Raw genomic sequence first — 25,511 nt, 5'->3', positions numbered from 1 at the left:
GAGGGAGATCAAAAATTTAGGGTTCGAAATCCCATTTTTCACGTAACGCGATCGCGATCAGCAGCCGCATGCTTGTCTCACTCGGCCCAAATTTCAACCGCAATAAAAGAGATTTTTGAAAGTGATAAATACACCACAAAAACTCATTTCTTAAACGAGACCCTCATTTCTAAACAGAAACCCTCATTTCTTAAAATGAAAAACTCATTTTTTAAAACAAAAACTCATTTTTAAATAGAAACTCATTTTTAAATGTAACCTCATACCTCATATTTTAAATAAACTTCATTTTTTTAAATAAACTCATCAGCACTCCAAGAAAGATTATAAACCAAAACCCCGTCACACTTACCACAACTTCCCACGCATGGACAATTTCATTCAAAAATTTTCAAATTAACTCTATCAATCATCTAGATGCTTCGAGTGCTTTAAAAATCATCAGATTCAAAATGCGAAAAGGCATTTTGACGCAAAAACTAATCTGTTTTTTTGTAATATCGCAAACTTATACTTGCTTTTTGGAATTTCCACTTTATTTTAATATATGACTCCAAAAGTGGGGGGAGATTTATTAAAGGGCTTCCAATATCTCACTTCTTTTTAAACTAGTTTAAAGATTTGTGGCTAAAGATTAGAAATAATAATAATATGCATATATATATATATATATATATATCTATGTAATTGGGAAAAAGAAGATGATTAAATGGTAGTGAATGAGACATAATAAAACACAAGCCTGTGAGGAAAGTTAATGGATGGTTCTTAGCATGGTCCACATTCAACAACTACCAAAACCTAACAGATTGGTCCTGTGGGCCAACATCACATGCAAGATTATGACCTCATCTATCCAAATGACTTCACTTACATACACCAAAAATAAATAAATAAATAAAATGCATATCAAATTATTACTATTATTTAATTTTTGACCGATTAGTTTTTAGAAATTATGAGTTTTACATCAATTCGAGAGGTGATGAAAGCTTTAAAAAAAATCTCTCCTATGAAGTTTTTTTTACGGATTTAAACTCAAAATTGCTTATTTAATTAATTTAAATTTTTACCATTTGAAACAAAGTTTTTTGGTAAATTTTATTAAAATTAAAAAGAACAATCATTCATAATTAATTATAAATTAGTTCAAAATCACTTATTTAATTAATTTAAGTTTCTACCATTTAAACCAAGTCTTTTTTGATAAATTTTATTAAAATTTTAAAAAAACTATCATTCACAATTAATTATAAATTAGTTAGCCTTAACATGAAAAATAAAAGATTGATTTATAACAAAAGATGAGAAATAAAGTGAAAAAAAGAATGAGAGAATACACTCCTTGCATATTTGTGATGTGAGAGTTTTAAAGTTTATGCTTAGTTGTTGTTCATAAGTTAATTTTTTTTATTTGAAAAATTAATAAAGTTTTATTAGAACTAGAAGATTATGATAGTTTAAAAAAAAAATCAAAGAATTGAAGGTAGAGGCACATAAAGAAAAACCACCACAAAATGTAAAGATGTAAAATCTTTTCAATGCCGAGCAAAAGGTTGAATGATCGACTCCCACACATAACAGGTGTAATGAATGATTTGTGCACTTTATATATATATATATATATATAATATGTATTTTCGATCTCCATATATTGATCTCGATGTCATGGGAGTATATGCCAAAATTTTTAATATTTATTTATTTATTTATTTTAATAAATTGTGGATGACTTGCCTCCCCAATGGTATCATTTATCAACAAACAACATGCCTTGGTTTTCAAGATTTGAGACAAAGTTTTAGCTTTAAAAACTTGTTTGATTGTGCTCTAATCTTCTGAATTGCAACAGAAGTAACATCATGCTCATAAAAAAATCACACCAAAAAAACCAAATATTAATAATATATAATAATAATAATAATAATATTTTTACCAGGCAATGTTGGATTTTTGACTTCAATTTCTTCTAATTTACTTCACTCCAAAAATCAATGCACTAATGTATATAAGTTTTTAATGCAATCTCCTTTTTGTGTTCTAATCTTTTTGATTTTTAATGGAAGTCAACATCTTTGTGTTGGTTGTAACAATTGAAAGCACTTCAAAATCTAATATATATATATTATGATTAGACGACAAGCGCTCCACATTTAAAAAATTGTCAAAAGGGCAAATAAGTACGGAGGTGCATTGGTTACAGTGTCTTACAGACCTCATAAAAAAAAAAATCTCCCATTACATAAATAATACTTCGGGGAAGAATTCGATCTTTTATCTTTCTCTATAGTATTTTTTGTGTACATATCGTTAAGCATATCTAATAGTTGATAGTCTCAAAAAACTTACAAAAAAATAATAATAAATAAATGAAATAAATAAATAAATAAATAATATAGATTTTAGCAATCAATGTTTAATTTTAGTTCCAATTTCTTGTATTTACTCAACCACAAGTCAATGCACAAATGAAAATTCAAATTTTTTTTTTCTTTTTATAAATTTTTTCCTCTAATCTTTTGAATTATACCTCTAATTGGAGACCAAATAATAACAACAACAATAACAATAATAATAATAATTTTTTTTAAACAGTCAAATACTAAATTTTAATTTCAATAGTTTCTTATTTACTTCACTGCAAGTCAATGAACACTTTCATATCATATTGAGCTAAAAAAAGACAGCCTGTGAGTGAGATGAGACACCATTTTAATTTCCTTTTTCTCATAATTTTATCCTTAATTTTTATTTCAATAATTAATAATTATTTATTTATTTAGTTCAATGATAAAGAAGAGATGCTCTCTTCCACTGTGAGCAGTCCCCAAACAAAGTGCTGAAAAAAAGCAAAAGCAAGACACATCCCTTTTTCTTTCCTTTTTCTCTTCCCCTGTTCCTCCTCCTCCTTCTCCTCTTCTTCTTCTTCTTCTTCTTCTTCTTCTCTCTTTCCTTTCCTCAATTGCCATCCCATTTCTCTCATCCAGATCTATACTTCATTCTCTTTGCATTCTTGTTTCCATCTTTCTTATGTTGTCTAATTTGTATTTATAAATTTCAAGCAGAGAGAGAAAAAATTTAATTTTTTTTAGGCCCCAAAGTGTCCTGCTTTTGTACTTGTAGGTTTTGATTTCATGCTTCTCCATTGATGTGGTCTTCCAAGATTCAGTCTTTGGTGTTTGTTTTTGGGTTTTTCTTGTCTTGAATAATGAAAAAGCTGAGATTTGGTTCTTTAATCCCTACTGCTTTGATTGATTTCTCTCTTGGATCCTGAAGCTCTTGCTTGTTTTTCATGGGACTTTGCCATGGAAAACAAATCCAGAGCCCTGGGTTCCAGGAGGAAGAGAGCCCTGAACCTCTTCCCATCAATGGCGATGCACCGCCGCCGGTTGCTGGCACTCCCAAGCAACCTAAGTTCCCATTCTATAGCCCCAGCCCACTGCCGAGTTCGTATAAGAACTCTCCGGCCAATTCCAGTGTGACCTCAACTCCTCTCCGCTTTCTCAAGCGCCCTTTCCCTCCTCCGTCTCCGGCCAAGCATATCAAGGCCCTGCTTGCTCGCCGGCACGGCTCTGTCAAGCCCAATGAGGCCTCCATTCCTGAGGGTTGTGAGGCTGAGCTTGGCTTGGATAAGAGCTTTGGATTTTCCAAGCAGTTCTCTTCCAAATATGAGCTTGGTGAGGAGGTTGGCAGGGGCCATTTTGGCTACACTTGCTCTGCCAAGACCAAGAAGGGGGACATGAAAGGTGAGGAACTTGCTGTCAAGGTTATCCCCAAAGCCAAGGTTGGTAAAAATTTCTCCTTTTTTTCATCAATGCTAATTGAAGATCTACTCTTCTTGTTCTTCTTTTGAATGCTGACAATGTGTTTGATTGTTTAGCTATCATGTGTTACTTATTTTTCCTGTTGATGATAATTTGTTGTTGTTGTTGTTGTTGTTGTTGTTATTTCTTTGGATATTCTTCTGAATTTTTCCCTGTGTTTTTGGAAATATTGACATGCTGCCAGCTGGTTTTTTTGGTTTATTTTGAGTGTACTGGTCAATCTAGACAGAAATTGCAATTGAAAGTCTGGCATCTATTGAATGGTTTTTTTATTGTTTGTGAATGACTGTACATTGGTTCTTTTTTCGTATGCTATCTTCCCACTTTGGTCCACTGGATTTGGTAATTTATTGTGGGGAGCTCTAGTTTTCTTGCAGCATTATTTGTCAGAAATTATATTCTAATCAATCAGAATATATTTATAACTAGTGTAAATTTGTTTAAAGAAGCTCTTGAGTATCAGTGGTTTATAAGAAAATGTTTTTGTGATGTTATTGGTGTCATTTACATGATATCTGAATTTGGTTTTGCCACTGTTTCTTATATTTATTTCCCCATTTTGTCTCATGCTAAAAATCATTTTTTTGAGGTTTTCCTCATCTTCCTGCTTCTTGCAGATGATGTTAAAAAATTTTGGATTCATGCATTCAATGCATGGAGTGGGTCAATGGTACTTTACAATTCACTTGTTTGTCTTCAATTAAATATTATTTTACTTTAAATTTCAATAAATCAATTCATTTGGTTGAGCACATGTTAGGCGGCTTCACCGTTATTTCCCAATTTTAAAATGTTGTGCTAGGCGATGATTTGTAATCATGATGTTTCTCAACGTTGCTCATTGGTGATCAACTTTCTCCATCCTTTTCTTCATATGGATCGGTGCAGCTGATTATGGTTGGAGTAAGACTTTTTTGTTTAGTTGCGTAGTTCATGGGATAGGTTTACAATAACTATCCCAAGTTTGGAATTTTAATTATAGAAAAGAAGATGGCGCTTTAACTTTAGTACAATTTGTGTTTCTAATTATAGCTGATGAGACATGGAATCGAAAATTGCTAATTTAACCTCTGATTCTGTCCATTTGTCGGCTTTCCTTTCGTTATTTGTTTATGCATTAGTTCTTTAAACTATAGTTTGGTTCAGAATGCAGTGTGCAATACTAATATCAGTGCATGGAATGTCTGTCCAAAATCTAGACTTGGCTATTTTTAGCTGTTTTAATGGTTATTTGCAAAGTATTTTTCTATTTGCTAGCAAATCATGAATAGTATATTAAGAGTTCAGCACATTTTCATTGAATTTATAATCAATTGACTCCTTGGCAGATGACGACAGCGATCGCTATCGAAGATGTAAGGAGAGAAGTTAGAATATTGAGTGCTCTGAGTGGGCATAAGAATTTAGTGCACTTTTACGATGCTTGTGAAGATGAGGACAATGTGTACATAGTTATGGAGTAAGTTTCGATTACATTTTCATGTTTCTTTTTTTTTTTAAAGAGTTTCTAACTTTAGTTCTTTTGTGATTTCATCCAGCTGATGTGGAAAATTGAATTATAACCATTATAATTCATATTGAAAAAAAATAATTCATCCAATGTTTTCTTCTGGCTCTTCATTTATAAATGGCATCATTTATCTGTGATTTTGCATGTTCTGGTAATTATCTTCTTTTTTTAAAAATCCATCAATGTTCTTCTTGACAAAAATCAAACAGTGTACAACTTACTGTTATTGGCCAACCCAGCATATCAGATACTAGACTCTCTGTTTGTTGTAATGGGAAAATCCTTGATCTATAAAACTTTTTAACAGAGATTGTTTCAGCAAGTTATCCTTTTTACTTTTTATTGAAATGGATTTAATAATTCTTTCTTAAGGTAAATTCTCAGTTATCTTACCGTTTGGCTATTCTTTTTTTGTATGCTTCAGGTTATGCAAAGGAGGTGAACTATTAAACCGGATCCTTTCAAAGGTACCTTCATTGTTTCAATGATTAATCTATCATTTTGTGTCGGATTTCCTCAACATTTATCAGTAATTTTGACTATAATCTCTTCAGGGGTGGAAAAATACTCTGAGGAAGATGCTAAGGTTGTGATTGTCCAGATTTTGAGTGTCGTAGCCTTTTGTCATCTTCAAGGAGTTGTTCACCGTGACCTAAAACCAGAGGTGATTTATGTTTGGATGTGAAACTTAGATTTGTAAATCCAGCTTCTCACATAAATCTTTTTGTCTGTGATGCAGAATTTTCTTTTTACTTCCAAGGATGAGAATTCTGACTTGAAAGTTATAGATTTCGGCTTGTCAGACTTTGTCAAGCCAGGTTAGTATTATATACATTGCACACCAAATTGAAATTCCTATTTTAGCTACGACTGCATTATGATGGATTCTATTATTTATTTATTTATTTTTGTGTTGCACAGATGAAAGACTAAATGATATTGTGGGAAGCGCGTATTATGTTGCTCCTGAGGTTCTTCATCGATCTTATGGTACTGAGGGAGACATGTGGAGTATTGGTGTGATTGCATACATTTTTGCTCTGCGGAAGCCGCCCGTTTTGGGCGAGGACTGAATCAGGTATATTTCGAGCTGTCCTGAAGGCAGAGCCGAACTTTGAAGAAGCACCTTGGCCTACGCTATCAGCCCAGGCTAAAGATTTCGATCAGCGGTTGCTGAACAAAGATTGTCGCAAAGAGAATGACTGCTGCTCAAGCTCTCAGTGAGTTCTTCATCACCTTATTGCATTCATATCATTTGTTGTCAAAAATTGGAATTGTTCAGAACTGTTGATTATGATGTTATAGGTCATCCTTGGCTCGAAAAATCATCACGATATTAAGATTCCAATTGACATTGTAATTTATAAGCATGTAAAAGCTTATATATGTTCTTCGTCCTTAAGAAAAGCAGCATTGAGGGTAATGATCAATAATTAAACATGGATTTTTTTTTTTTTTTGAGAAAATAACTGAACTTTTGGCAAATAACATATACATATACATATATATATATATGGCAGGCTATCGCAAAAACTTTGACTGTGCCCCAACTAGTATATTTGCGTGAACAATTTGAGTTGTTAGGACCGAACAAAGGCGGTTATATCTTGATGCAGAACTTCAAGACGGTTAGTGCATTTATTTATTGTTTTAAGTTTTACCGCCTTAACCATTCACTAGCAAGAGCTCTTATGTGGTAGCTTAATAATCATAGGTCTTGATGAGATACTCAACCGATGCAATGAAGGATTCGAGGGTGGTTGATTTTGCCAATATTGTAAGCTTCATTCAATCAGTTTTCTTTTTCCATCTGGCTGTAAGTTTTTAGAGTCAATAACATGATAAGGTTTTCATTATGGATCCAGGTGAGTTCTCTTCAGTATCGAAAACTAGACCTTGAAGAATTTGCTGCTGCTGCATTAAGTGTGTACCAATTAGAAAGCATGGATACTTGGGAACAACATGCTCGGCGAGGATTTGAACTTTTCGATAAGGAAGGGAATAGACCGATCATGATTGAGGAGCTTGCCTCGGTACAATATTAACATCAACAAATGACTAAACTTCGATTGCCAAATCACAAAATTCTAGCAATTAACTTCTTTTGTTCTTACCAGGAATTGGGGCTCGGTCCATCAGTGCCTGTTCATGTTGTTCTCCAAGATTGGATAAGACATTCAGACGGAAAACTCAGTTTCCTCGGATTCGTTAAACTTCTACACGGTGTGTCGTCTCGCTCAATACCAAAGGTTTAGCAGAAATCAACAACTATGACTGTTTATGTCCATCGTGCCGGAAACTTAAAACGAGAGGTCATTAGCTGATGAATTGAGAGGCGGGAAAAACCAAGCTGACCAGTTCATGCCTGCCGAGCACCATGGCAATGGAGAAGATGAAGAATTTAGCAATGATAATCTCGGGTCCGAAGAAGAATGTACAGATGAGAAGGCGAAAAGGGATTCGAGAACTGTGAAGGGTGTTGTTACCATGTTATGGTCCTGTTACTGAATAAGAAGTTTTACATTTTTTTTTTTTATTGTCGACATGTTAGTACATAATTGGGGTCTGAACTAGTACTCTATGCAGACAGAGTAGGAATTTAAGATTCATGTTTATGAGGCATGTTGTTAACTTGTTAATTGTCCGAGATTTCTCAGTTTTTGATAAATAGGGGACAAACATTTCCTATTTAAAGAAAACTAGGATGTGCACAAACATGGAGTGCAACTGTAACCTCATCAAGCACTTATGCCGTTAGGTCAATCTCAACGAACACTTTATATGAGGGACATAAGTTTTGAGGTTAAATTTTGATTTTTTTTTTTTAAATAAATATTGTACACAAAGGATCTGGTCATTGGTTTTTTTAGTATTTTTATTTGCTTTTATTTGTTTTATTAGTAAATGAGAAGTAGGGGAATGATCCGGCTCTTCAATTATAAGTACAGTTTTAATTTTTGAACTTGTAGTTGATGAAATCATGATTATATTTTTCTAAAAATAAAAAATTAATTAATTAATCTAAAGCTCAGATACCACTCTGAAATAAAAATAAATAAATAAATAAATCTATACATACAACCTAATAAATATGTAAAATATTAAATGTTTCAAAAATATGTTTACATCAAAGTGACATAGAAGTTTTTTCACTTATTTTTATTAATTACTAAACAATTAAAAATATGAATTCGAAACCATTAACAAGATAAAATTAAAAAAATAAAAATGTAATTGGAGAAGTGGGGTATCGATCCCCATACCTCTCGCATGCTAAGCGAGCGCTCTACCATCTGAGCTACATCCCCGATTGTTGTCATAGTTCCCCACAAATTATTTTTAAATATATAAACATTAATTAAATGTTGTCATATATCTCCATGTTCTACGCTTTTACAATATAAATACATTTATGCACATCTTTATCATTCACTACATAAATATTATATTAATCCAAGGATGCAATATGTATATATATATATAATATTCTCCATCATCTACAAACAAACAATATCATGCTTCTTTTCCGGCACAACAATCACAATTAATTCAATCCATATTCTCAATCATCGATCACCCTCTTTCTCTCAAATACAACACATTTCCCCTGTTTGTAAGCCTGAAATAAAGGATACTCAATCCCCTCCCTCTACGTAACCAACCTTATATAAAGTGATTGCATGCATCCATGCATGTGCAATCACTTTATCACTCTCTTTCACGTGAAAAACTATACCACATGGAGTTTTCTTTTTCAATCCAATCATCTTCTTTCACTTAACACTACTACTACTCCTTCTGCTGATGAGCTTTTTCTCAATGGAACCATCCTCCCTCTCAAACTTCCCCCTTGTCTTCAAATCATTACTAATATGGACACTAATACAAGTTCTAGAAGAACAACAACAACAAGAAGAAGAAGTCCTATATCCCCTAGATTACTATCAAGTTCATTTAGATGTGAGAACAAGGACTTGGATCCATTCATGTTGGCCTTGGAGGTAGTGAGGAAGGAGGTTGAGAGTCCTAAGAGAAGAAGAGTTAGGTCTCTTTCTCCTCTAAGGACTTCATTTTTGGGTTGGTTCTAAGGAAGAAGAACAAGATGATGATGATGATGATGATAGGATGGGCTCATGCAAAGTTGGCAAGAGGAAATTAGTGGTTAAGGATTGGAGGTTTAGGAGAGAAGGTGATCAACATGATGGCATTAATGGTAGGTTTTGTAAGAGATCTAGTGGAATGATTATGGAGGAGTTTAGGAAGAAGAGTGTGAAACTTTGTCGCCATGCTATCTTTACTTGTTTTGGTTTCAAACCTTAAATTAAGTCAAATGAATTTGGTGGGCTTTTGTTGTGATCTTGTTGTTCTTTTCTATTTCAGTTGGAGAAATCCTTGAGTCAATTTGGTATTGCCCTTGAGAGTTTGGAAAAATAAATATTATACGTATAAAAAAAATTAGAATACAAAAAAAATAATAATATAATTATGATAATTATGGAGATGATGATTCAAAAATATTAATTTCAAAATTGAAGACAAAATAAAGTAAATTTATCTATAATTTCTAACACATATCATAGTTTTGATATTTATTCTAGCTCCATATATATATATGCGCAAAAGGAAATAAGACCAATCCAATAAATTGATGCATTTAAAAAAGCAAATAATGTCAAATAGTGACTTCAAGAATTCATGCCGGCAGTTAACAAAATTCAAAACAAATAAATGCTATTAAATAATAATTTTGATATGATTTATGCACAAAAAAATCAAAAAGTGATTTGAATGACTGTCACTAACTTCAGAGAAGTATTCAGCTACACTTTCAGATTTCTCACTTGTTGATGCTTGAAGATGCATTGAGGTTTGATCATCAAAAAGAATTTTTTTCAAGCTGCTTTCAGTTGTTGTTTCAGCTAAAAATTGTGTGGACTGAAGAATGGATTGCAAAAACATCATGTTCGCTACCATCCCTGTCGATCGCATTCAATTTCGCCACCACATGATTTTTTTCCTTCCTGAATTCAGTAAAAAAAAAATCATCTCAAGGAATTACAAGAAGATGATCAGAAAAAAGAGAAAATAATAATGTACTAAATAAATCTTATAAGATTTGTGCACACTGATTATGTATCATACAGAATTTTTTTTTTTTCAATCATTACTAATTCTTAACACAAACTTTTATAAGAAACCAATCATCTTTCAATTTCAAATATAAACTCAACATGATACCTCAGCATTGCAGAAATAATTCAACTAAAATTGCATCAAATTGCATGCTGTACACAATGTATACTCATAAAAAAATTTAACAAAAGCTTTAGATTCTGAATTTTTTTTTAATAAAATAAAGAGTTTATCTTGGAGAAATTAATACATGAAACCATTTACTGAGTCTCTCTGTACCTTGAATTTTCACAGTTGAGTTCTACATCTCTATTTTTGTATTCGACTCGTTTTGAGTTTTCTGCGAGACGATACAAAGCATTTCGGAAGCACATTCGTGTCTCATTATTCATCTGTCCAAATAAAGAATCAATTATGACAGGTTTTGTTTGAAAGAAAATAAAGATTTAGTGATTTATATAATTGATAATATATACCTGAATCATTACATGTTCGAGTTCCTGCAATACTGTTTGCTCCATACATTCCGGCTTATCCAAATCGGCAATTGCATCACTTTTGCTATTAACCATTACATTCTGAAACTGATTATAAAATAAAGTTTAATAATGGTTTCTTGCAAATGCAGCTAAATTTCAACTATCATACCATAGGCAATTCTTCTGATGTCTTAGATTCGTCGGGAATCAAAGATGATGATGAACTATTTTCTATTTCCCAATCTTCTAATATATAATTCAAGGACTGAAGAAAGCCGAACGGTTTCACACATGTCGAGCTCACTGATCGAGCAGGGTCCGTAATCAAACTTAATGAACCCATGTTCACATCAGCAAAAAAACCATTCTGCAAATCATCTTCCAGCAAAGAGTTTCTGCAGAAAAACATCAGAAAATAACTGAGAATAGCAGCATGTGTTAAATGTTTATTTAATGAAAGTTTTCAACAATTTAATTATCAGACTTATTAGTTCCTACAAGGATTAAAACAAGTTCCTACAAGAAAGTGTCATCCATTTGCCCCATATTGTTCGGCAACCGGAAATCAGAAATGCTTTGAATTGAAGTTTCCGACATCCCCAAGCTGCAATTTATCGATGAAGTTAGCTTATTTGCACTTGAGTTACTAAATTTTTTGTACTGATGACCGGGAATTTCATCTTTTTCACTAAGTTTTTCAGTAGATACATCTTCAGTTTCTTGATCATCAGGAACAACAAAATTTTCAGTTTCTCTTGTGAAATACCAGTCCATGTTCTCAACCTGAAAATTTTGGCATCATAAACCAGATTAGCATGAAAAAACACAGAAACTATTAAAAGTAAAACTTGCAGAAAAAAATAAAAAGTCATGGATCATGACTTACTAAAAAAACAGATAATTACAGAATTTAATTAGATCAACATATAGAAAAGAAAAAAGATTCAGTACTATATAAAAGATCAATAAAAATCAATCAAAAATCAAGTCTCATGTCCATATAATTAAAGAAAAAGAATCAGTGAAATTATCAATATTTAAATATAACATAATAAATACCTGAAAACAAAGAACTTGAGTTTGTCTCCCAATTTTTTTCTGAAAAAAAGGAATATTATTTTTGGTTTCTATATTTAGAGATAAGGTGCAAAAGAAATTGGTATTGTGAAATGTGGTGGGGCCCGGTAAAGAGATTTAGTGGTGTGAATAGATTTCATTGAATCTAATTCTCACATCTAATTTTCCCACGTGTTCTAAGAGGATCTAATGAGGGCTTTTCTGTGGTTCATTTGCCTTTCATGGCCCTTCATGTTGTTGTTAGTAATTGAAGCATTCTGCAGAAAGGATCCGAGTTGAGGAGAAGAGGTTGTTCTGGTAAAAATATAAAGCAATTAAGGGGTAAGAATGTCTTTTCATGTGTTCGAATTTCAGTTAAATCCGTTAGCAGAAGGTGGAAAGAAACCAACGGCTGAGATTGATTTGATCATGGATGGAGAGTAAGTTCGAGGCAGAAGCTAAGTCCAGCATCGGGGTTAGCCAAGTCCAGTGTTGGGGTTAGCTTAGTCCAGCATCACTTAGTTTATTTCATTTTGAGTACTAAACTTTCAGTTATTTAAATACTTTTCATATAAATAGTTAAAGTAAGAGTTTTTTCTGATTTTCAGCTGAGCTTCTTCATCTTCTGTGAATTTTCCTGGATTGTATAAACTTTTTTTGTGTTTGAGATGAATTGAAAAGTTGTTCCTCATGAAGTCTAGATGCTATATAGTGATTATCACATGTTTCCCTAGAGTTAGATTCTCTTCTTATTTTTTTTTTTTTTAATTTTATTTCTATTTTGATAAATGGGACAATTCTCTGGGTTAATCAAAAGACATGTGCAAACTTAGGGTACATTTGATTAGTTCATAATAACAGCACAAACAGTACAATATAGTATAAATGGTTGAAATACAGTACAATATATGTGCTATTTTATTTTGATATTTATTAGACAGTATAGAATTTTTTGTGTTGTTTGATGTTTAATTTGCAAAAGTATTGAACTAAAATTTGTTAATTTACTATAATATTCTTTTAATGTTATATATTCATGACAATATTTTTTTGAAAATCCAAAGATTTGTATTCAACCAACCGTTTATGTTGTACTCACTTTATTTGTAAATCAAACAAGTAACTGTATAAATTATTCTGTGCTGGCTCTTAAAATCTTGTGTATCAAATGGACCCTTAATGTCTCCTGTGCTCTCACTAAGTCTCACACGTTCTCACCTTGGTTTATTAGGGTTTGTATGAAGATCTAAAGTCCCGTGTTGTTAATTCCTCTACATAAAATTTGAATTCTCGCCACAGTTTTCCTCTTCTAAAGAACTGAGGGTTAGTGCTGCTAATCATCTGAATTTGGTGGTTTTAACAATAGATTCTTTTTCATAATCTTGGATTAGGAACTAATTCTTTTTAAAAATTACTAATTTTATGAAATAATTAAGTTTTTTTTTAATGTTTATGGTGCTATGTGATATCGCAAATATTTTTAGTGATTCTCTCAATTTTGGGGAGATTTTGATTGTATATTTTAGGACATAATTGCTTATTATTAATGATATACAAATATATTTTTCATTGTATTCATCTAATATAACTAGAATGCCTGTGTATTAACATGCTTACATTCTTTTACTACATTTACCACAATCAATGAAATAATATTTTTACTACTATTCTCTTTGTTATTATCCACTTTTATTTTTAATATATGTATATAGATATATATAATTTTTTGCCTTAAACTGCATGGATTTGTTCATGTGTGAGTTCATATTTAAATAAAGAAAAATCAAAATAAATAAATAAATAAAGTAAAAATTATATAAAGATTTATTCCACTTTAGAAAGTAAAATGAATAATTACCAAACGTTAAGGGCCTCACTTATAAAATTCATTGGTGACATTTGCGTAACGACGTCAAAGCATCAGATTTGTCATTAATTAATTAATTAATTTCTAAAACATAGAAAAGAATTTTAAAAGCTCGGCATCATTTGTTCACATTACTTGTTCGTGTCTTCTTCACACACATTAGTGACTCTCAGAATTATGTGTGATCTCCATGAGTTTCACATGGACTAATACATAATTTTGCTAATTTTCAGAAGCTTTCTGATATATATATATATATATATATATATAATATGTTTTTTAGGAATATTCCTATAAAACGAATCTAGTGACATCCCCACAGCAGCGGTTAGATCATCTATCTAACGGCTATTATTTCATTACTAACTCAGAAGTGGGGTTATTAATGCTAATCTCACTTTCAGGGTTATATTTATAATAAAACAATAATTATTAGATGATAATCTAATTAACAGTTATTGTGAGACATCTCTGAATTTTTAAATCTAAGGACGTCCTTAGATTATCAGTCCCCAATATAAGAGTAATTATTACAAATTATAATGTGACTGCTTTTGTAAATTGAAGATATACACAACTAATAAACACTATATTTCACACATCTCTTTATTTCAACCTGCTTTTTATGGCCAAAAACTTGAGCAAGATGTACAGAAAACCAGAGACTAATTACTCCAAAATTAATAACAGCTGCAGTAAAACCAAACTTGCAAATGTTCATTGCCCATTCAACAACATAATGTTTCTATCTTTCACTTGGAAAAAACAGAGAAAAATATAATCAGAAACTAGTACAAAAGGATGTGCAGACATGTCACACATCTGATATCACATGAATTTCAACCCCGAGTTCATAATGCAGTAGCTTGTCGCCCCTGAACACCGGCATTTCACCAACATAAAAAGGTTTGGCATGCAATGGCGAATTCTTGTGCTTAAAATGATGCTTTTTAATGCGCTTTGTGTAGAAGAAAACAACTCGGCTTCTCTGGTTGGTAACCTATAAATTTTCACTTCATCTATTTGCACTCTAAAAAGTCAATTTTGGTATCAGTGATGTTGTGGCAGGAGACTGCATCTTGGTTTGCTGCTCACGAACCAGATTATAATTAACAGTTAGAACAGCAGAAATTTTGAGCTTCTCAAGGATCGTGTTTAACTTCCTTCACCATCAATGGTATAAACTGGTATTTGCCATTTCTTCGTGTTCTTCTTAGGGTCATCAGTAAGGCTGAGATCATTCTCATCTTCTTTAAATGTCCGGACAAAGGTTTTGGCACCAGCTAAAATTAACCTCTCAATAATGAACAGCTGATAATTGTTTTCTACCACCTGGTCCAGGATGTCACTGTAATTTGATGAATATGCCAGCCTATATCTGTCGACAGATTAAGAAGCCATTGCATAACATGAGAAGATGCATAAACAAAGAATTAGATTATAAATTTCAGTGCATTCAATATCAAACAAATACTGAAAATGAGCATGTGTTCATCACACTGAAACATACGTTTATAACAGAATGTTTAGAATCTCACATAAGAGGATGTTGAGTTGTAATTCTTATCTTAAATTCAAGCCAAATAAATGCTGTGCAAATTTGATATCAAAATTCTTGAGAGTTGCATTCAATTATAAAAAACAATGTTTTAACAAAGAAACAGAAAGATAAATTCTCAAAGAGATTACCTGTCAGAAAGAGGTGAAAAGAAGCTAGGTGTCCTCTCGTTTGAAGCAATGAAGAGTGTATGTCCCTTGGGAATCCATTTCTCAATTCTTCTTCCAATAAATTCAGGTCGTGTATCTCTATCCAAATGAGGGTGAAGGGTCCGATCAACTCCAAATCTATCTTTTCTTGTTTTTATCTTATCCCCCCTTCTCACATGAATGGCATCATAATCACCAAGGAGTTCCTTAATCTATAACGGAGAGTTCATATAAATCTCAGATGCAATTCAAGAGGGCTACAAACATACTCTTATAATAAAAAGATTTGATGTGACTTATTCCAAATCCAAAATGAATGTCTTCCCAATTCCTCCACACGAAAGAGCAAACAAAGATCAAAATAGAACACCGCATCTCCTAACACCTCAATAACTAAATACTGTATGGCAAAACCCAAGCTACTGCATGAATCAGTATCTTGATAACAACAATTTGCAACATAAATAAATAAATAAAAGCAATTTACAGCTTTCAATCAACAACCTTTAGAGCCAACTAAGAATTTACGAAACAATAAACAATTTCATTTCCACCAAGCTCACAAGCATGCATACCCATAAGTCAAAGGGGTGTGATTTTAGGATAATGCCATGGGTAAGACAATGCCAAATTAAAAATTTAGATTCCCAAGATAAAACATAGTATCAAAGGAAAGAAAGCCACTAATGACAAATGTTCAACATCTTGATAATTTTCTACTGCTGACATGAACTACCAATGATAATACTAATTAGGTTGACAGCAGACCAAGTTCAAGTTAAAGAAAATGTGAATACCTTATCTGCAGCATCTCTTAATTTTCTTGCAGCCATCTTTGGGAGAAATGAGTATGGCAGAGTGATAGAACTGCGGTTGTTTCGATCTTTGCACTCCATAAACCTGAAAGATTATCAATGTCAACACTAGTACTTAACATTTCAAATATCACCTAACAGAATCATTGATATATCCTTAGTCAATAGTCTGGATATCATATATGATAACTAGAAATAAAAAAAGGAAGTAAACTGATAGAAGATCAAATAGCTTGTAGCCTTACCATGAAAGTGGACTTGCCGTATGATTTATCAGCAAAACGTTTGAGTAAATAGTGTTGTCTCTAAGATCAACCTTATCCGTACCTTCCACATGAACCAACCCCCGAGATCCCAACTTCATGCTTGTTGATAGTATACGATACCACATCTTTGAGTTATCCAAGATCACTGGAACAGTTTCTGATATGAGATCCAAATCATATAAAGAATCCATTGCACAAGAATTGGCTGTCCATCTATCAAACAGAAGTTTAGACAACTACGAATCAGCTTAAGATTTCTGTGCAGTGTAGAGACTATTAAAAATTGTAAAACAGTAAGGCAAAGACCAAGGAATAATATTATTCAATTAGCAAAATAAACATACGAGAAAAAATAATTATTTTAGAAAATACCAAAGTTGAATTGGTTTTGATTGGAAATTATGTTGAGCAGGTTGGCACATAAAAAAATTTGACTAGAAAGACTATGTCCAAAGTTGTTCTTATGTGGAAATGGAAAAATGGTATGCAAGATGGAAGCAGAGAGTAAATTTATGTATTAAGACTTAAGAGATTGGCATTCTACAATAGATCACACTGTCAGGAAAAATAATGTTGCCCACTTTACTGTTGAAACAAAATACATATATTTTCATAAGAGAAACAAGTGTCTAGAGTTTATATTAGGTAAAAAAACTTAGCATGTGAGGCAGCAGCCTGCTTTATGATGAAGGCAGAATGAGTATGCAAAGCCAAAATCAGCCATTAGACTCATCACTGATAACAGCGTGATGTGCACAAAATTTAAGTTTGTGCTTTCTGCAAGTCCATATTGGGCTCCACCTCATATTTTACAGCTTTGCAACCACACATACTTTTCTGTAATTTGTCATACAAGTTAAAGTCTAATAAAACAATTTGTGAACATCAATATATAGTTTAAGAGCAAACGACATTTCCCAGGGTATGTTTAACTTTCCAATGAACTGGGTAAAACTGATAATGAGAGCACAGAGGATATAGCAATCAATAAGAGGCTGTTGTTTTTTCATCAACTTAAAAGGAAACCATATCAACCACAGAATGGCCAAAACCATGAACAAACAATGGAGTCATGGAGATGAAAGGCTCAAGGAATAACCAAGTACATAATGGAAATTAATGCATCTTCCACAAAAGAAATCTAGGATGGTTCAAGTGTAATAGCAAGATTGCATAAAGATACCAAATAAGCTGTTATGTTAGAGTTCACTAGCTTTAATCATGAATTGGTATTATAGGTTCAATAGAGCAACTAGAACTTAAAAAAAGATTTTTCATCGTCATGCAGGATATTTCCTGGTCTTGGAACTAATGGCACAGGAAGGCTTACAGGTCATCAAAGAAACCTGAAAATTTTACATATATATTCAAGATTGCGACCTTAAGGTAATCATGGAAATGAAGCCATAGTCTCTCAAGCAGACAATAAAAACATATTTTTCCCTTAATTTAAAAATTACCAATCATGTTAGAAAATGCATTTCCCCATAGAATTCTATGCACCATTAGTAAATTAAATCTTATAGTATGAGCTGAAATTAATTAGTTTTCAGGGACACATAAACTTTATATAAACTTGCACTGTCATCAATATCAGAAGATGAATATACAATCAATTTGCAAGTCATTAACATGTATAATGATGGGTCATACCTCTCTTCCGAAGTCGCATTGCTAGAGTGGTGAAGGATCCCCTTCTTATTATGAATTGGGTTAATGCACATCCTTGAAGGCATCACAAACACCCTACAAAAATTAGTAAGCATCTTCTATCAATTCCAATTCCAAAGAAATCCAAATGTACAAATTCAAACACAACAAGAAAAAAACCCCAAAAATTGGAAATCTGCGCAGTTAATGTTGATTTACACCAATTAAATCTTTAGAAACCAAAAGATCACCTTTTTCGTTTTTTTTTTAACATAGGACCTATCAATCTAGACACATGCTCAGACAGTCACAAAACTCTGTTCCAAATAATATAGTTGACTAAATCTCGCTTGATATAGATACTTCTATTCCAAAATTTTGATCTTTTTGGGAATGTTTTAAGAGAGAATTCAATTCAAACAGTTTGAGTTTCCAGTCCAGCATCCCTATGATCAAAAAAATAAAAAAATAAAAAAATAAAAGCACCAGCATCTTCTCACTAAAAACATGAAGCATTCTCTAGCAAATCACCAAAAATCAGTTCAAAAATTTTTCATAATCAAATCATTTGCAAGAATAAAAAAAGAAGAAGAAAAGAGAGAGAGTAGATCACAACAAATAACATAAAAAAATCTCATTCAGTGAACAAACCATAACAAAAAAATCAACCCCATTTACTTCCAAAGCGATAAAAAAATCAAGAAGAAATCCACCTCTTAAGGAACAATGCCTCCTCGAGGGCGCAACGGAGGCTGGACTCCTGATGCCCCAACCCCTCGCAAGAATCGCAATGCTTCCTGGGACAATCAACCCTGTTCCCCAGTACAAAATACTTTCCGCTCGAGCCCATCCCATCCTCCCTTCTCCCGCGTCCCATTCTCCACCCAATTCACCGCTGCCGCTGGCGACGAGAAGGAGAACCCCAAGCTAGGGATGGATGAGGAGTAGAGAAGCCAGAAGCAAGCAATGGCGATGGCCGTGATCACGAGAAGTAGGACTCGAGATCTGGGCTTTTGCTTACTCTTCTTCGAGATCGCCATTGAAGAAGCTTCAAGCCTGCGGGAAGGGCCTCTTTTTTATCAATGATGCTCACGAGCTTGGAGATTCGTGCTCTGACGATCCTAGCCGTTGATTTTTATACATTTATTAATTAATTTTTAAAGAATTTAGAAGCTTGTTAGAATCTCATTTATAACAAGTATACATATGCTAATAATTCGTTATTCCATCTGTTTTATAAAGATACAAATTTTTTTTATGGATTATAAAAAAAATAAAGATTTAAATTTAATATTAGACTCTTGAAGCAATTAGATTTTTTAATTGAAATGTGACAAGTTGTCGAGTTTTCGACATCGTAATGATTAAAAAAATTTCAGATTGTTCATGATACGATCAAAGGCGCACTTACCTACACACCTCTTTGCCAAATCTATGGGGGGGCTCTTGTGCAAAGCAGACAATAGCTTGAACACTTCTTTGATGATGATGTGCGGATATAACTTTGATGTGTATTGGCGACACTTACCCGAGTATGTCCCAGGATTGGGTTATGCGGTCTCTTATGCAGGTGTAAGGCCTTCCTAGGCCAATACAGATGTTGCAAATATAAAAATGACCCCTTTTTGTGATCTAGCATGGAATAATGAGCAACAAACCATCTAATGCAAACAATCGATGCAAGATACTAAATTTTACCGTGGAAAACCCTTCAAAGAGAGAAAAAGCCATGGCACTTTCTAGAGTCAATTGAAATGTTTCCTCTATGTCAACTATAGTGTAACAAAGGTTTTTTTCTTTAACTAACTAAAAGGTATATAAGCACAATGACATGAGTTATCAACAAAAATAGGCTCTTAACAACACAAACACATCATCATCCCACAAGAATAGATAACAATGACTTTTACAAGCGATTAAAAAAGATCAAATCAGTGGAGTAGGAGATCTTCTTGCAAGGATGCACTGCTCAAAGTGTGGTGAAATCCGTCACTACATACCGTATGATCTTTTTGCAATCACAAGTCCTAACCCAGGGACGGAACCAGGACTAGATGATAGGAAGGGCTAAAGCCTAAAGGCAAACCATAAAAAAAATAAAAAAAATAATCCAACAAAATAATTATTTTAAATGGAAAATAATATGCTAACATAAAAAAAAAATTAAATACATATATTAAAATAACATAAAGGATAATTTAAAATTGTGTTATCTATAGCAGATATAAGATATTTTCAATAACTCAATTAATAAGAATACATATCAAGTTTGTATTTTTTTTTTAAAAAATATGGTAAAATCTATCCCTCTATATATATACGATTTTTTAAACCTTTTTTTAAATTACTAACCCCTTTCTCTCCTTCTCCTTGGGTTATTTTTCTCAATTTTGTATACAATGTTATTCTCTCACATTTATTCAAATGAGAGTTCATCATTTAAGCTTTTCCAATTAAATTCCTCTTTTGCCATTTCATTAATTGACATAGTTTCTTTATATATATATATATATAATTAGGTGGGATGGCTCACTTTTATTCATTTGTTGGGGGCCCAAATATAGGAGCACCAAACACAAGCCATGTTAGAGACGTGTACAAACATGGAGTTAGTACCTCGATACATCTCTTAGAATTAGTATCTCAATACATCTGTACTCTCACTTTATGGTTGAAGTTCAATCCGTCTCTTCAGCAAGGATATGAACACCCCAGACAGGAGACCAACCAAAAGGTACTTGGATTAAAAAAAAATAAAAAATCAATTATTTAGCTTCATTTCAATTTTAGAGATGGATGAACAGCAGGAACTCAAATAAACAATAATTCACCTACAAATTATATAACTCACTAAATCTTTTTCTAGAAAAAAAGAGCAAACAACTAAGAAAAACAAAATAGGAGGAAGCAGAAAGAGGACTAGAAGGATAAGTTTCTTTGGTTATAAATGCCTTCAAGCTAGGAGGGACGATCTTTGCCCTGGAAGAAGAGTGAGAGTTAAGGATTTAGTCCTCCATGAGACGCCAATCTATCAGCAATGAAGTTGTCTTCCCTTGGGATTAAAACAATTGGATAGTTGGGGAAGACAATTAGCTTTTGCTTGAGTTCTAGAATCTCCGAGTTGTAAATCAAGGAAATACTCGGATGCTGGTGAATAGTAATTTGAACGACGCCTGGGCAGTCAGTATAAATTTTGTGTGGACAAAGCTTTTGACCATTGCAGATATGCAGGGCATAAGTAATTGCAGCTAATTCTGCATTCATTGGAAGAAGCATGTACACCAACAAAAACAGCAATAAGGACCAGACCTGAGCTTGTAATGAAAAAAAAAAAACCAATCCAGCAAATTTATGATGGGGTTGCCATAAAGCATCAATAAAAACAAAAACATATTTAGATTGAAAATAAGGTCTAGAGAAGTCCCTGTAAATCATATGGAAGCAGAGATGTGCCTACATCTTCCAAGAAAAATTTGGGTCGGGGGTTCACCTGCTAGCCCCCTTGGTTCCCCCCTGCCCTAACCCCTTTCTCTTCTTCTCCTTGGGTTCTTTTTCTCAATTTTGTATACAATGTTATTCTCTCACATTTATTCAAATGAGAGTTCATCGGTTTAATTTTTTGAATAATCACTAAAGTTTGGTAAAATCAGTTTGCTCACTGTTTGATTTGTTTCTAAATAATCGAAGTTACTAATTATTTCAAATGCCAGTCACCCGAATGATTACCAGCTTCATTAGCTGACGTGGACACTGTGAAAAGTCCAATCAACATTTAGAAAACGCGTGTCCACGCCGCCTAATGAGCTCAGAATCATTCGGTGATCGTGCTTCAAAATAATTAGTAACTTCAGTGATTATTTAGAAACAAATCAAACTTGAGTGAGCAAACTGTAATTTTACCAAACTTTAGTGATTATTCAAAAAATTAAACCGAGTTAATCATTTAGGCTTTTCCAATTAAATTCCTCTTTTGCCATTTCATTAGTTGACATAGTTTCTTTATATATATATATATATATATATGATTAGGTGGGATGGCTCACTTTTATTCATTTGTTGGGGGCCCAAATATAGGAGCACCAAACACAAGCCATGTTAGAGACGTGTACAAACATGGAGTTAGTACCTCGATACATCTCTTAGAATTAATATCTCAATACATCTGTACTCTCACTTTATGTGTGCTGAAGTTCAATCCGTCTCTTCAGCAAGGATATGAACACCCCAGACAGGAGACCAACCAAAAGGTACTTGGATTAAAAAAAAAAAAAGAAAATCAATTATTTAGCTTCATTTCAATTTTTAGAGATGGATGAGCAGTAGGAACTCAAATAAAACAATAATTCACCTACAAATTATATAACTCACTAAATCTTTTTTTCTTTTTCGCTTTTTAGAAAAAAAGAGCAAACAACTAAGAAAAAAACAAAAATAGGAGGAAGCGGAAAAGAGGACTAGAAGGATAAGTTTCTTTGGTTATAAATGCCTTCAAGCTAGGAGGGACGATCTTTGCCTCGGAAGAAGAGTGAGAGTTAAGGATTTAGTCCTCCATGAGACGCCAATCTATCAGAGAATGAAGTTGTCTTCCCTTGGGATTAAAAACAATTGGATAGTTGGGGAAGACAATTAGCTTTTGCTTGAGTTCTAGAATCTCCGAGTTGTAAATCAAGGAAATACTCGGATGCTGGTGAATAGTAATTTGAACGACGCCTGGGCAGTCAGTATAAATTTTGTGTGGACAAAGCTTTTGACCATTGCAGATATGCAGGGCATAAGTAATTGCAGCTAATTCTGCATTCATTGGAAGAAGCATGTACACCAACAAAAACAGCAATAAGGACCAGACCTGAGCTTGTAATGAAAAAAAAAAACCAATCCAGCAAATTTCTGATGGGGTTGCCATAAAGCATCAATAAAAACAAAAACATATTTAGACTGAAAATAAGGTCTAGAGAAGTCCCTGTAAATCATGCCGGTAGCTATAAGAAAGTCCTGACAAAGATATCGGGCTTTAGTGACAACAATATTCAATCTAAAAAAAAAATTTCTTGGAAGATGTAGGCACATCTCTGCTTCCATTTGAGCTAAGAAACAGTGGCAATCAGGGCCTTCTCCTAAGAGTCACCGTAGATTGAGTTGATGGTGCTAGTTAACCATTAGCCAATAGAGAGAAAGTTAATATTGCCAGAATTTAAATTGAGCATAGATAAGGTAGTGTTCTAACATTGCTGAAGTTTACAACAATCCCACATAATATGTCTGGCGATTTTTTTTGCCAGCCCACAAAAGGGACAAAGAGTAAAAGGACCGACATTCAAAGCATAGAGGAGAGCACCAATGGTCGGGCTTCCCATGTGCTAATTTCCAAAATAAAGGTTTTTGATACTGAGGGATAACAAGAAGTTTCGAGATCTTGTCCCAACCTTTCCAAGTAGCCATGTCCTTGCCATTAGAGTTCAGATGATCATAGACAGCAACAGGAATGGTGGACTTGTGAGAAGCAAGGGCCCAGGCCCAAATATTGGCAGTAGAGGAATCTACTTTGATGTTATTGATCCAATCCAGGTTGATATTATTGCTAAAAAGGACATTAAGAAAGGAAAGATTAAGCTCATCACCATTAATAAGATCAATACTATGAATATTATCCCAAGGAGCATCCATGTTGATAAAAGTGGACTTGTAGAGAATGGGAAGATCCAATAGGCAAGGGACATTCAAAATGTTGACAAAGGCAGGATTAATGGATATGATTCTGAAGTGAGGCTTGAGGAGCTCAGCAGGCTGACAAATTGATTTGAAAAACCAAGAAGAGGGAGTAGAATGATTATTGAACCGAGGGATGCCACACTCTATACTTGTCTTTGAAGATGTCAATCCAAATTTTGTTTTCGGAATTTAGAAGGGCTAAAAATGTTTTTGGCCATAATAGCATGCTTCACAAGTTTAAGATTTTTTTATTCCAAAACCCTGCTCTCGAGTTTACTAAGAACAACAGTAGACCAACCCACAGAGTGAAAGCCGCTACTATTGCCATACATCCCCAGAGAAAGGCCCGAGCTTGTTTAGAAATGGATTCAAGAATGGAGTTAGGAAGATGCATAACAGAAAGGAGATAATTTGGAATGGAGAAGATAGAGTTATTGAGGAGGGCTGCACTGCCAACTGTTGAAAGAGTATAGTGATTCCAAGAAAAGATGGTTGAGTTAATTTTGTTTGGAAGGAAGTTAAGTTGATTGATGAGAATCCTTCTTGGAGAAATGGGAGCTCCAAGGTAGGTAAAAAGGAAGTGACCAAGATTGATACCTAAGATTTTGGAAATAGCCTTAGAAATACTTTTGTTGCACTAAGAAGGAAGAAAAATAGCAGACTTTTGAAGGCTTGGTTTTTGGCCGATGAGAGAGTGGTAAAGGTCGAGGTAGAGAAGACAATTTCTGGCAGTCTTTCTCGAGGCTTTAGTGACTAAAATGAGGTCATCTACAAATATAAAGTGGTTAAAGTCTCGAGGGAGATTCTTGTTAAAGCCAGGGACCAGATTAAGGAAAAGGGCTTTGTTAAGAATGGCCGAGAGGGTCTGAGAGGTAAGAAGGAAAAGCAAGGAAGAGATCGGATCTCCCTGCCTGACTCTTCGACTACCAAAAAACCAGGATGAGTGATTGCCATTGATGAGAAGGGAGAAGGAAGCCGAGGAAAGAGAGAGGCATGAATCCATTTAATCCAAATCTCGGGGAAAGACATTCTCCGGAGAATTGCAAGAACAACAAACCACTCAATGGTATCAAAGGTCTTTTCTATATCAACTTTAACAAGCTCACTAAATCTTTTTTTACTTTTATTCACTTGTGGTGTTTGGTTTTTTCCATGAATGGTTGAATAATGGACACAAATTTGATTTCAATGAAGCATAATTTAATTGTTATTATTAAACAGAAATCTTACCAAGCGAAGCAATAGCGATAGAAACTAGTCTGCAGAATTTTTCTGTTCATCAACTTTTGCTGCATCTTGAAGAAATAGCAAATACAATCACACATATCCAAATCAATTTAGCTCACAAACTGATGCTGATTTCATGCAAAAATTAGAGCAGCCAGAATTACTGTTACCGATGCAATAAAAACAACTATTTTGCAACTGCAACAATTCATCATCGATCAAAAATTTTATCAGTAAAGAAATAATCAATTGTAAAACAAGAACACGA

At 33.4% G+C, this 25,511-nt stretch overlaps 3 protein-coding genes and 1 non-coding gene across 4 annotated transcripts; 1 reads left to right on the top strand and 3 right to left on the bottom strand.

Annotated features, from left to right (window-relative positions):
- Positions 1–3,229: 3,229 nt before the first annotated feature.
- On the top strand, positions 3,230–7,973 carry LOC120259073 (CDPK-related kinase 1-like). Its single transcript, XM_039266609.1, is given in 14 exon segments — positions 3,230–3,784; positions 5,153–5,283; positions 5,759–5,799; positions 5,889–5,998; positions 6,074–6,152; positions 6,256–6,368; positions 6,370–6,525; positions 6,527–6,554; positions 6,640–6,653; positions 6,655–6,753; positions 6,855–6,962; positions 7,049–7,111; positions 7,200–7,367; positions 7,452–7,973. Coding segments are annotated over 14 exon segments (1,740 nt in total). The 5' UTR covers positions 3,230–3,292; the 3' UTR covers positions 7,590–7,973.
- Positions 7,974–8,569: 596 nt separating this feature from the next.
- Positions 8,570–8,642, bottom strand: TRNAA-AGC. The gene has a single exon. It is a non-coding gene; the product is annotated as a tRNA-Ala (tRNA).
- A 1,607-nt stretch (positions 8,643–10,249) lies between these two features.
- LOC120258761 (protein LNK4-like) lies at positions 10,250–12,036 on the bottom strand. Its single transcript, XM_039266198.1, has 6 exons — positions 12,006–12,036; positions 11,467–11,729; positions 11,116–11,341; positions 10,944–11,051; positions 10,747–10,859; positions 10,250–10,355 (listed from the first exon to the last, which is right to left on the bottom strand). The coding sequence occupies exons 2-6, from the start codon at positions 11,718–11,720 to the stop codon at positions 10,250–10,252; spliced, it is 807 nt and encodes a 268-aa protein (XP_039122132.1). The 5' UTR covers positions 11,721–11,729; positions 12,006–12,036.
- Positions 12,037–14,565: 2,529 nt separating this feature from the next.
- On the bottom strand, positions 14,566–19,347 carry LOC120258760. The gene is given in 7 exon segments (XM_039266196.1): positions 14,566–15,247; positions 15,559–15,788; positions 16,374–16,476; positions 16,637–16,870; positions 18,311–18,403; positions 19,021–19,166; positions 19,168–19,347. Coding segments are annotated over 7 exon segments (1,209 nt in total). The 3' UTR covers positions 14,566–15,024.
- Between the last annotated feature and the right edge of the window lie 6,164 nt (positions 19,348–25,511).

The sequence above is a fragment of the Dioscorea cayenensis genome, chromosome 4 (genome assembly GCF_009730915.1).
Source record: "Dioscorea cayenensis subsp. rotundata cultivar TDr96_F1 chromosome 4, TDr96_F1_v2_PseudoChromosome.rev07_lg8_w22 25.fasta, whole genome shotgun sequence".
In the NCBI taxonomy this organism is placed as follows: domain Eukaryota; kingdom Viridiplantae; phylum Streptophyta; class Magnoliopsida; order Dioscoreales; family Dioscoreaceae; genus Dioscorea; species Dioscorea cayenensis.
Note: the sequence above shows the minus strand (reverse complement) of the source record. Positions and strands in the feature narration are given on the sequence as shown.

Coding starts and splice junctions, on each gene's coding strand:
- LOC120258761 (XM_039266198.1), bottom strand. CDS start 11,720: ATGGACTGGTATTTCACAAGAGAAACTGAAAATTTTGTTGTTCCTGAT. Junction 10,860..10,943: donor TCGAACATGTAATGATTCAG/GTATATATTATC, acceptor TTATTTGGACAG/ATGAATAATGAGACACGAAT. Junction 10,356..10,746: donor CTCAACTGTGAAAATTCAAG/GTACAGAGAGAC, acceptor TACTGAATTCAG/GAAGGAAAAAAATCATGTGG.